Source organism: Sinohyriopsis cumingii, chromosome 6 (genome assembly GCF_028554795.1).
Source record: "Sinohyriopsis cumingii isolate HCF-2022 chromosome 6, ASM2855479v2, whole genome shotgun sequence".
NCBI lineage: Eukaryota > Metazoa > Mollusca > Bivalvia > Unionida > Unionidae > Sinohyriopsis > Sinohyriopsis cumingii.
In genome coordinates, this window is record NC_142966.1 from 134,944,106 (window position 1) to 134,957,180 (window position 13,075).

Genomic DNA, 13,075 nt, shown 5'->3' on the forward strand with positions numbered 1-13,075 from the left:
TAACTCTTATGTGCGATACGAAAGAAATTCGCAACACAAAAAAGGAACGATCATGCTTATTATGCCCAATTATGATTAATAGGCTAATTTCATCTTTTCATTTTACACTCTTTTTACCAAACAGTTTTCTTTCGTTAGTTTCGTGGTTATGTACGATTTTGCTTGCTTACCGTAAAGTGGTCTATAGAGTAAGCCCTGCACTCTAGTCCCCGTGCTTTACTTGGAAAGGGTATTATTAAATTCAATATCCAGCCCCCGTGTTTTTCTTGGAAAGGGCATTTTTAAATTCAATACCAGGAACTACATGTTTACTGGTAACTTGTTCTGCTATCATGTTGAAGCGTTCTGCCTGGTCAGAAAGGTAAATATTTTATAACTTAAGACTCATGTATGACTCTGTTTACAGAAACTCATTTAAACATTTAATTTTGAATGATGTTTAAGTTACTCCTTTTTGCATGCCAGTTTTTATATCCTTATCCGAATACCACACATGTGACACATGGTATATGACGTAATGCTATGTTGTTAACATTTATTAAACGAGGACATTGCAAGTATACGAGTTTATATACGAATGTAACTGTAAGGAAACCCTAGATGGAATGGTATAGTATTGCTAGATTTTGATTCCGATAGGAAGTTTGAAGAAAAAAGTTGTATCACGATATACCACAAACAAGATTGAAATAGAGCACAATTTGTTTAGACTAATCTACTTCCTGGTTGAAATGTCAGGGATGTTTATTTGCATTACGTACAAAGACTAAGTACACACACACACAAACACACACACCCACACACACACACACCCCACACACACACACAAACACACACGCTCTCATCATATTCTGGTTCCCTGTTTCGTATGCTCCCTGCGTTGTACTCCGCTATTCACTGCTCCCGCGGTGCTCATTTGGAACGAAAAGAGTTTATAAACAAACGATTGCGACTATAATGAAACTCCAGACAGACGAGAATATTAATCCAAGATTTGGATTCAAATGGGAAGTTAGAGAAACAAAAGTTGTATTATCATTGTGTACCACAAACAAAATTGATATAGCACACATATTTTCTACAGTAACCTACTTCCTCGTTGAAATGTTTTGGGTGTTTATTTGTATCACGTGGGTAGTTTAAGTCAAATACCACCCCCAACAATCTTACCGGCCGACTATAATTTGGTTCCTTGCATCGTATGCTCCATGCGTTGGACTCCGCTATTACTGTTTCCACAGTGCTCTTCTTCGTAAGAATTATGAATCACTACCATACCTGGACCAATCAGTTTATTCGTCGCCATATTGGCACTAAGGTGGAAGAGGTCTGTATGAATCAGATCTCTTTCAAAGATAATGATTGAAAAGCTTTCACTCCATACTGTGTACCTCTGTGCTAAAGTGTTTTACTACCTTTATGATTTTATGCAATGCTGCAATCGTCGTTGTGTTGTTTCAATCCCTTTTTCAAAAACAATATTTCCAGAAGCCTTGAAATTATGTGGTCTAATGCAAATTTAAATTTAAAAAATATCACTGTACCATGGATAAGATATCGTTCGTTTCTGAAAACATAATTTACATCCCTGTTCTTTGTTGTAGGATATAACTGCATTAACTTAGCTCACATATCCAGGTACAACAACGCCTTTGTAAGAAAGGGGACAGGTAATAACGTTTTCAAGATTTAATTGTTTGCCGTCCGGCAAGTCAACACTTGACTGAAGGTCGACGTTGGTGTACCTAAAATAGAATATATATATATATATATATATATATATATATATATATATATATATATATATATATATATATAAGCCTATAAATAGAACATTTGAAGCAAATCTTTTTAGCGATGCCGCCTCTGCGATTGAATGTAGATCAGCTACTCATTCGATATATCTCTTTGATATGCGTTATATCATTCATAATAAAAATTAATCGACATTTATTCGTATAGAGTTTGATACATGTTCTATTTAGTCAAAAAGAAAAAGTTAACCTTTTCGCTAAGAAATTGCCACACATTATGAAATGATCAATTATTTCAGCAGCTGTGATATATTTTACCAATATTTGGTGACAGTGTGAATAACTGTTTTTACATTTGGAGGAATATCACTTGTCGCTTTTCCTTTTGGATAAGTTTGATATTACAAAGAGTCAATCAACCGCTCGGGTGGCCTAGTGGTTAGAGCGTCCGCCTTTGATGCAGGAGGTTGCGGATTGGATCCTCGGCCGAATCATACCAAAGCTTTATATAAAGGATACTTTACAGCTGCCTCGCTAGGCTCTAAGCATTAAGTGTCAATATATTTACCTCTTTCCTTATCGTTTCTGAGACATCTTTAGCATGGGAAATATTATCTTCAATGACTTTCTCTTATGAAACATACCAACATGTTTATCAAATACTTGATTTTATTTTTACCTCAACGCATAAACTTAAAATGCCGCACTGCTCCCACTTAAGATTTTCGCTTGGTTTGATATTTTGTCCTTATTGGCTATAACTAAAGCGCGTAAATTTATATTGAGTCAGATAAATCAACCCCACAAATCTGTGTTGATACTAGTGGACGATGTTGTAGGCATGATGCCACCTGTTCATTAAAATATGCAATTTCGCTGCATGCAAATCATTCCGGAAAAAACCGCGTACACTTTAGACATATACCAGTAATTGGTAACAGCCATATCAAGCGCGAAATTCAAAATGGCCACAGGACAGATGGTTGTGCTATTCCATGTGGATTTACAAGTTACCAAACAGATGATTTACTCAGGAAATATAATCTATATGTCATCAAAAGAACCATTCAGCCGACGGTAGCTGCACAACCACGAGAAATACCGGTAAGTGAATAAAATATACATCGATGTGTGCAGCCAAATTTGAATGCAGATAATTGCACCTTTTAATGAATAGGTGATAGCAGCCCCACCCGAAAATCAATATCATCACGGGTGAAGGGCTGATTTATCGGCCTAATTTATATAATATACACAGTCTTTATGTTTAAAGCTAAATTCAGTCGCAAAAATATTTTTGCAATTGAACACTATGAACGTGTTATTCGTATGTCCTAACATTCTGAACTAACTACCTTATCACCAAACCCATATGCCATTGTCCAAACTGAACTGATCACATTTATAATAAAAGTAACACAGGTCAGGTAGTCATTCAAAACCGACTATTTCAGTAATGGGTGACACCATAGCGATCGATGCAATTTCGTCTGGAAGTTTCTTGATGACAGTTAAGGTGCATAGCAAGCAATAATCAAGATTGAATAGACTTTGTTAAAAGAAAATTAGTGTCAAATTTTAAAAGAACAATTTGTATTTAATTTAAAATGTGTAAATGAGCATACATGACGCTTTTGACTAGTATTAAAGGAAATTCCAAAGTCTGAGATGAGGGTAGGGAATAGGTTGTGATAACACTCTGTGTATGCATTTTGACCATCTCCGCTACTTTCGCAAGCAAAAACTCTTTAGCTTTTGTTCTCAGAAAATTTCTTCGCAAAAAAAAAAAACATAATCTATTCGAACCACCTTGGCTAGTTATCTTATTAGACTGACCGAGAATTTGCCAGTGAAATCTTATTTCAATGTTTTTCCAATGTCTCTATGAATCCTTGTTTCGTATATAGTCGTACATTTTAAGAATAATTCGTATGAGTTACGTTCACGTTGTGAATGTCGGTTTATAGTGCTTTTCAAAACGAGGAGTCACTTTTGTGTATATACCCAAGTTTGTATCAGTGATCTATGTTCATATGATTATGTTGCTTTTTAACTAGGTCCATTGTACAATTATTAGTTGAACAAAATTACGGTTGGGTGCAGTAATCATTTAAATCTTCCAACGACACTTGGACGGCTAGAGCACGTGACCTACATGTTGATTATACATAGATTGTTTATACTTTCATGGACCCAAACACCCGACACCACGGACCTCTTAACTCTTGCGTAAATGTTTGCCAAACAGTTGACATATTTGAGTAAGACAGCCATATGAATAATGCTATGCAACCAACCTGCGTCACCCAATAGGACAATTTACCAATTCACCTTGATAGCAATTACCCAAAAGCCCTGTCGAGCACCGCCATATTACATTCAGACAAACAGAACATATGGACTCGGATAAGAATTATTACTTCCGGTTCAGTACCCTCGAATGTAGTCCCAATCAAATTTTACATCATTTTTTCCCACTCTCATTTTCTTGCTGCAAGAGTTAGATTTAGGCATATTGATTATTGTCTAGAGTTTTAACATTATGGTATATTTGTCTGTATGTACAGCGACAGTTCAAAATGAATAATTAGGCATGGATGTTGCTCCGGAAGTGAAATATGTTACCCATCACAAAATTCTTTATTTACAGTTAAGTCTCTCAAAACAATGCTGGATAAGTTATGTCAAGAATCTCACTGTGAGTTGATCTTTGAAAGTAGTTTAGATTAACATATAATTTATTAGGATTCGGACACAATGGAAAGTGTAGGACTGTCACGGGCGTAGAAGGTGGACAATTAAAATTAAAATAGCTCCGAGCCCTCAGTCACTAACTGACTACGGTCTAAGTGTATAAAAGACCCAAAGTGAAAAGGTATAACAGTTTAATAAAATATTAACTTATTCAACGATTTCATCGACAATTTCACAACCGTAATTCTTTCGACAAATGTAAAGAATGACCTGTACACAGTTGCCATCAGCTATCCTCATGTGAAATTAAAGTCTTTAAAGAGTATGTTTCCCTTCGGTGTTGATTCTGTTACTCATTTTCCGCCTCTCGTGTCTCTCTTTTGGTAATTCCCGTACCTTCGACACCGTGGTCTCCTTGTACTTTCGGAACTCTCTTCCTTTCGGCACTACGCCTCCACCCAAACTGCTCAGGTCACAATAGACTTCCCACGTGTTCTCAACGTGTCTTTCTTCTCTCCGATCTTCTAGTGCCCCCTGTCGTTCCTACCTGGAAAGCTTGCTGTGGAATTAGAAGGGACGTATAATACGGTCTCCTTGCTCTAATATCAGGAGAATTAATCACTCTCTCACAGACGTTTCATCACAATAATGGCAAATAAATTATCTTGTCAATTCACGCACTCAAAACTAAATATTCCATACATGCTTGGTTCTACAATAATTGTGACATAACAATAACTATAATATCAACGAATTCTGATACATCATAATTGTTAACTTCTCGATACAGTAAACTATCATCTTCAACAGCAATCATGCACATTTACTATATAAACGACACATAAAATATACAGATACCTAAATGTATGTCCAACCGTGATTAACTCTACATAATTCACAAAGTATATATATATATATATATATATATATATATATATATATATATATATATATATATATATATATATATATATATATATATTCATATACTAATAAGCAAGTACAAGTTCTAATACAAATTACATATAAATTAATTTATGCATTACCGTGTAACATAGTAAATTGTCCAATCAAACAATCTACATACGTTAGTTTTTCATGTTAGTAATTCGCTATACATTAAAGATCCCATTTATAACAAATGAAATGTACATAATACCATGTCAATCTTACAGCACCAATTTATGAAAGTGAGACAAATTCAAGGGAAGATGTGTTACCTCAAGAGGCATTCGTTCTCAATCCAGAATGAGAATTTCCCTAGAATTCCTTTCCCGCCTTTTAACGCGCACAGAACTTCGGCCCTCGGAGCACAGTATAGTTTCTCAAAATGTCTCTATGATCTACTCTTGCCAACGTCCATATTTTTTTACTAACTGAAAATGGAGGTGGACTGAACAAATCGCTTATTGAGACTCCACCCTAGATTTGAATCTCTCGGTTCCGATTGGATACAGTAATTGTAAAAATCTACTACCCCGATTTCTTATGTTTATAAACGTTTTGAGTCACTCACAACTTATCTAATTTAATGTGTGTCATGTAATGATTATTTAATCCATTTTCACAGGTATTGTTGTTGTTGACAAAGCTAAAAATACATTGAGAGGTATTCAAGGCATACATTACTGAAAATATATTTTTCTTATTATGTTAATTAGATGATATTTCTTTTCTTTTACAGATATCATATATCAATAAGTGTGCTGAATAAACACAGAAATGGTAATAATTACTTTATATAGACTTTAAAACTAAAGTGTCGAAGCAAAACGAAACACGTATGTAAATCTAAGCTTGTAACCTAATCTACAATTCAAATATGCCCCTATTTAACGTAAAAGTTACAAATTCATTTCTTAAGTTACGCCTGTTCTAAAGCATTTTATTTTTAAAGGATTAACCCTTGTAAAATCAGTCTTTTTAAATACATTTCAATACAAGGCTGCACCTTTAAAAAAATAAAATACCATTTTTATGTAAAATATTTAAAGTAAGTTAAAGATAAAACCTTCATCTATAATTACAAAAAATGTATTTTTTAAAATAATATGAATATTCTCATATGTTTAGAATCACACGAAGATAGTAACAAAACGTCGCGTATGCTTTCAGTCAATACAATAAAACTGTCACTGTTACAAAAGCAAATAATAGAGGATTATAAGGAAAAGGTTTATAATGTGCCGAACGTCTGTGCACACTTTATGACAAGGCATATTATGTAGTTTACTAACGAAACATTCATTTTTATATCATCATGCTAAAGACAATTCACCAAACCGTTCGACCAGAAACCATGCTCAAAACTGCGTATCGAGCCAAGGATCAAAATATTCCCAGATTACACTACATTAGGCTTACAAGTTTTGGTTTGGGAATTGGTACTAGTGAACATGAAACAAAATATCACACTTGTAAAACCGATATAAGGATACTTCATCTTATTCGAGTTCAGTAAATTGCTGGAGTACACATTTGTGTACCACGAATTGAAATCGAAATTTGGTGACAAATTAAAGCTGCTACTAAATGATACAGATTCACGTACAGTCATACAAAATGAAAGAGAATGTACAAGCAAATATAAAAAGGATATTATCTTTGGAGTTCATCTATAAGTAACGAAATGTACAGTTTATATAAGTACCTCAAAGAGTGCCACACACTGAGTATTGGAACTTTGTGTCGTTTCATTTACTTTACCACTCCTGATTGTTGCATTGTCATACGATTCAACGTTTTGTTTTCTTATCTCCAAAAAATGTGTTTGCAATTCGTTTAATTTTTGAATGCTGATCGCAATCATTTGTATCTAATCTTGAAATGTGAACTTAAACAAGGATAATAATAATAATAATAATAATAATAATAATAATGATGATAATATTATTATTATTATTATTATTATTATTATTATCATTATCTATAATATTATTATTATTATTATTATTATCATTATTATTATTATTATTATTATTATTATTATTATTATTATTATTATTAATGGTGATGATATTATTTATGACTGCAGCAGCGGCAGAATGTGCTGCTGATGATTGTGTATGTGATACTGCATTAGGCCTTTAACCCTTTCCACAAGAGCAAATCAATACAAATATATCTGTATACATCAAGCAGTAGCCTTGTGGTGGTTGCAGTAGATTTCGAAACAACCTAGTCAGGAGGGCGTTCTCGTTTAAGCATGAGTATGATGCAGATCCTAAAAAAATCAGTGGCAGGCAGTGGATTGGTGGACAACACATTTCGTTGATGACCCCTACATCAGTTTTGATCAAACCAAATGGCAAGACTGGAAGTTTTTGGATATGAATTTGAAACTAAATACGCAGATTTAACATCAAAGGAAAACAACTCTGGATATAAGAAATGGTACTTATTCAGTCACTTAAGATGATGTTGCATGGGAAAATGATAATACACTATACAAGTACTACTCCCACTACCACTACTACTACCACCACTACTACTACCACCACTATTACTACCACTGCTACTAATACTATTACCACGGATAGATGATACATTCGTGCTTTGCATTTATCAACGACAGTTTACTTTGCATGTAAGTATATTTTTGCGTACAAAAAGCAAATGAATTGAAAAGCTGAAGAAAACAATAAAATTAATTATTTGAAGAGAATGCGAATCTGCCAGCTACCCGTTTGTGAAACAACACTACTATTCTTGTGTCGTAAAATCAGCATGATTAGAAAATGGATCTTTCAAACCTAAATGCACCGAAACCACAAGTCATAATGGTGTTTTCATATATCTAAATTAACCAAGATTATGAATAGGACAACAGCAAAGCATACTGTTGTACATATAGAAATTTGAATGGAATTTATTTAATTCGCCTTCACAACAAAAGCGAGATTATTGTAACTATTTGTGTGCATGTGTAGTATAATATTCAAGCATTTCGATACAATTCAATACTAATTAGTAAGATTTTAGAGAATGACACAAACAAAGTTTGCTTTCAAATAACTGATCTTAAATTGCCACAAGGTTCTGCTAATAATTAATAACAACCGCCGAGATTGTGTGACATGGGTATCACTATCTAGACTGATGCTGGTCTTTATTCTATTAATATGTAATAAAGTTAACTTAGTTTTAAATCAGTCTATCAGTAATTATTTTTATGTAATATAAATCAATATTCATAGACAGAAAATTAATATATATATTCTCTTCAAAGTATTATAAATCAATCTGCACACGCTAAGATCGCGCACGTACCATCGACAAAAAAAATCGTCATTGTGTCACTCTTGGTCAGTACACATACACTAGTCGTCAAGAGAAAATAAATCAGCGGCGTTTGTTTACCATGCTTTGCCTCTTTCATATCACTGTTAAAATACTAAAATGCAAAATGTGTTGACTAATAAATTATAGAGTATTTATCATGCAAGTGGTAGAGTGATACAGTTGTATCAATCTATAGAATCAGTAGCCTATCTCACTTGAGTATATGGCACTATGTGTAAGCATCCTCGGAAAGAGAAGCTTTATTTCCTTTGCAGGTCGAAGGCTAAAATACTTAATTTAAATCTTCCTGTCTCTTCTCTAGTAGAGTGGAGTTGTAGTGAACGCCATGAAGCATTGCATTGTAATTGATGATTTATAACATTTGAATCAAAACCTTTATACAACTCTTTTATCAGGCAGGAATTAAGAGCAAACATCTTAGAATCGCACTTGAACCGAAACAGAATCTACGTTTTGCCACCTTCTTCCAGTGGAAAAAATGAATGACGGAAGTGCAATGGCGTCATTTAAGACTGGCTCCAAGTACTTGGTGCTAGATGCTGGAAGCAGTTAATTGCAGTCATTTTAAAATATCATTCTTCTCATATATGTTGGTGTAAGGGGTTTAGCGCTTTTATAAACAGGACAATCTTCAATATTCTAGTACCGTCATCAAACACGAGAAGCTGCTTGGTCAAGGAAATGAAACATAAAATGTTATGATCACTGTAACTGTATCAGATAATTAAGCAAGGGCACCAACTACGAGAGCATCGTTGATTATGACACATCTGACAGGAAAACTGATCCAAAATATCACATTATCTTTACATAATGGCAGCATTTTAAACATGTATTTTGAGACATACATTACTCAACATTTGTATGTATATTAGATTTACTTATATCTGATTTAATATATATTTATTTCAATTTAATTGTTTGTCAGTTTTAAAAAAATTTAATTTTGTATTACATGCAATTGTAATGTACATTTATTCTCTTGAGATGATACTTTTTCAGAAAATAGTCTGACCTAGAGTATTTGTTTTATAAACACCAGGTGTTGATCAAAATCATGACATTGATTCAAAATATGTAGCAACCACGTAAACAGTTTCTATTTTTATTTTACAATGATTGGTTGTTGTCGAGGTCATGATGGGACTTAGTCTTTAAGATGTAAACAATTTTGTTTAACTTTTTATTTCTTAGAGTAAAATGATTGGTTTTTGTCAGGGCCACACTGGGTTGACGTGATCTTTAACGAGTACCTAATTTCTACGAGCTTGCAGAAGATGATCACCAGACCCCTTTTCACGTTTCAGAAGACGATATAACCTTTGTTTTGGAGAATTATTCTCAGCAGAAGTTGGCTGTTACACTAGATGTTTTATGTTGTGCTGTTTCGAGTTATTTCAAATTACATGGATTGAAAAAGGTTTAAGTCTTTTTGAGCTGGAAAATACATGTGTGATTCTTAATCAAAGACAGTTCTTATAAAAAAAAAATTATTCAGCTTTCCAAAACCGGAGTGATAATTCTTGTATCTACAAGGAACTATAGACTTCAACACTACAGATGTCAACATACGTCGACGTCTTTCACATTTTTTCATTTTTACTGATTTTTTTCCGGAAACAAAATTATTGTATTTATTCAAAGCTTGATGTTTTCACTATTCTTGTGTTACTGTTTATTCGAGCCTAAACACGTGACAACATGGTATCTTGTTTTGATTTTATTTGATTTTAAATATATACGCTGTATTTCTTTAGGTGGAACTGTCGATATTACCGTCCATGAAGTGCTACCTGGAGGAAAGCTTAAAGATCTTTACAAAGCTATTGGTGGGGCCTGGGGAGGGACTAAAGTTGATGAGGCCTTCAAGCAACTCATCATTAGCCTTGTTGGGAACCTGGTTTCTCAGCGCTTCCAGAGCGAAAGAAGATTACATTGACATATTTAGAGACTTTGAGGTAAAGAAGAGAGATGTTACTCCAGAAAACAATAATAGAGGCACAATTTGTCTCCCATCATGGTTGAAAGAGATTTTTGAAAATGAAGAAAATGCGATCAAGCAAACTAGATACCCCGAGAAGATCGTTCTGGCAGGTGAAAACCTTCGCGTAGATGTTTCGGTGATGCAAAATCTCTTCTCCGACGCCATTCAAAACAGTTTTCCATGTGAAAGAGATGATGTAAGACAGTAGAATTCGGGGTATCTCAAGTATTATAATGGTCTGTGCTTTTTCAGAGCCAAAGATGCTTCAAGGCGCCATTAAGTCTAACTTCCCGGAAGTCAAGTCATCGTACCACACGAAGCAGGCCCGATAGTCATTAAGGGAGCTGTTGTTTTCGGTCACAGCCCTTTTTCAATTCCACAGCGTGTCAGCAAATACACCATCGGTGTTGGAACGTCTCACATATTTGATGATATAATACAGGATGTAAGGAAGCAGACTGAATATCATGATCGACCGTACTGTACAGATCTTTTTTCAATGTATGTCGAAGATGGCCAGACTATTTCATTAGATGAGACGACATAAGAATAATCATACACTCCGGTTAGGGAAAATCAAACATCTGTAGATCTCAGTATATCTACATCAACTAAAACTTCGCCTATCTACGTGACAGAAAAAGGGTGTGTGAAGCATGGAAGGGTGACTATCGATATTCTAGACAATAGTGTTCTATAAGATCAAAGCAGCATCCTTTTTTCCATGTCATTCCTTGGAAATGAAATTGTAGTTAACGCGAGAGAAGAACGAACTGGCAGATGGATTTTCTTGGATAAAAACAAATTGACATATATACAAGTTGAATATATGATCTAAATTGTAAATGTATTCACATATGTCATATATATATATATATATATATATATATATATATATATATATATATATATAGAGAGAGAGAGAGAGAGAGAGAGAGAGAGAGAGAGAGAGATGGTCTGTTGTTTTTATTTTTTCTATTTTTCACAACCATATATGAACTGAGCTAGATTTCTGTCACAAGCTATCTTACTTTTCTCTTCATTGTTCTTTATTTTGGACTGTACATATATGTGAGTGACTTATACATAGCAAGAAAGATACATTGCTCCTAACAACTCCATCCCACCACTTTGTAAAAGTTTGATTAATGAAGGAATAAACCCCGAATGTGTTGTTCTTCACGATATAGAAATGATTATGTGCAGCACTTTTGTAATAGGATATATTTGTTCTTCCTGTATTGCTTATTTTATGTGTGTGTAATTGTTTTTTGCTAAGTAATGCTCTTCTCTTGTGATTGAACAATACTTATGTTTTTCCATAAATAAATTTCCAGCATGATTGTATAATACACGCCTTGCCAGTAGATCTACAAATACAGGTTTTTATCTCCACAATCACTTGTGTTTCTAAAATAACAATAGTAGACATCACGTCTGATTTGGGTATATTATACGAACCACTTTAGGTATCGGCACTCATTTTAAAGGGACAATTACCACTTAGGATGTATTTAAGACACTATAGTTAATATAAGAACAGCACGACCGTGTCTCTTCTTCGTCATGGAATTAGAATGTTACCCTGCACATGGTTGTATAAATGTATCAAACAAACTATAAAAGACTTCGGATCTAACATGTGGCAGCTGTTTAAGGTTATACAAAGAAATAGGATCCAAAACGTAAAAATTTGACCCATTTAAAAAAAAAAAACTTGTATAAAGCGTTGAGGAAACTTGGTTGAAATTATTGTGTCAAGTTATATTCCGATTGAGAGTTATTCGAAGCTGTTCATTTTTATTCACTTGTATTGCATATTATAACATAACCAGCTTTGATCACACTTTTATACCATCCAAATTTTCAAAACAAATACACTTTGCTACGATTATTGATTTTATCCCAGGCTCAGGAAATATTTTATGATCTCTCTAAAGATTTACTCTGACACAATATGGATTCATGTCCTTATTTATGTTATTAATGTTTATATTATTAAGAAGTCATCATCTCCCCATTGGAATAGATCTTAAAGTATGTCAAGACTGTTGACCCTCTGGTATACATTTATGTAGTCAATAAAAAAGCGCCGCGAAGAATGCGTAAAAATTAACTCTAAACAAGAGAAAGCAGGCGTCAAAAAGTAACATGTTTGCGTACTTAGTTTGCCACGTGAATCACGTGACTACACTTGCACGACCTGTCGTTGTTCGATATTCTTTGTTACCTATGCATCAGGATATAACTGTTACACTCAACGAAAAATAATGCATATTTGTATCAAAACCTCCAGAATATATGTAACTGTCATCACAAGCATAATCATATTCAAAAAACG

At 33.9% G+C, this 13,075-nt stretch overlaps 1 protein-coding gene across 2 annotated transcripts; it reads left to right on the top strand.

Moving 5' to 3' along the window:
• Window positions 1-252: 252 nt before the first annotated feature.
• LOC149798046 (heat shock 70 kDa protein 12A-like) lies at window positions 253-12,564 on the top strand. Of its 2 annotated transcripts, none has more exons than XM_089963135.1 (2): window positions 253-361; window positions 10,508-12,564. In XM_089963135.1, the coding sequence occupies exons 1-2, from the start codon at window positions 305-307 to the stop codon at window positions 10,940-10,942; spliced, it is 492 nt and encodes a 163-aa protein (XP_089819261.1). In that variant the 5' UTR covers window positions 253-304; the 3' UTR covers window positions 10,943-12,564. The 2 variants fall into 2 exon arrangements, with proteins under 2 accessions (XP_089819261.1, XP_089819262.1); XM_089963136.1 differs by lacking the exon at window positions 253-361 and adding an exon at window positions 5,511-6,173.
• The last annotated feature ends 511 nt before the right edge of the window (window positions 12,565-13,075 follow it).

Coding starts and splice junctions, on each gene's coding strand:
- LOC149798046 (XM_089963135.1), top strand. CDS start 305: ATGTTTACTGGTAACTTGTTCTGCTATCATGTTGAAGCGTTCTGCCTG. Junction 362..10,507: donor CGTTCTGCCTGGTCAGAAAG/GTAAATATTTTA, acceptor GTATTTCTTTAG/GTGGAACTGTCGATATTACC.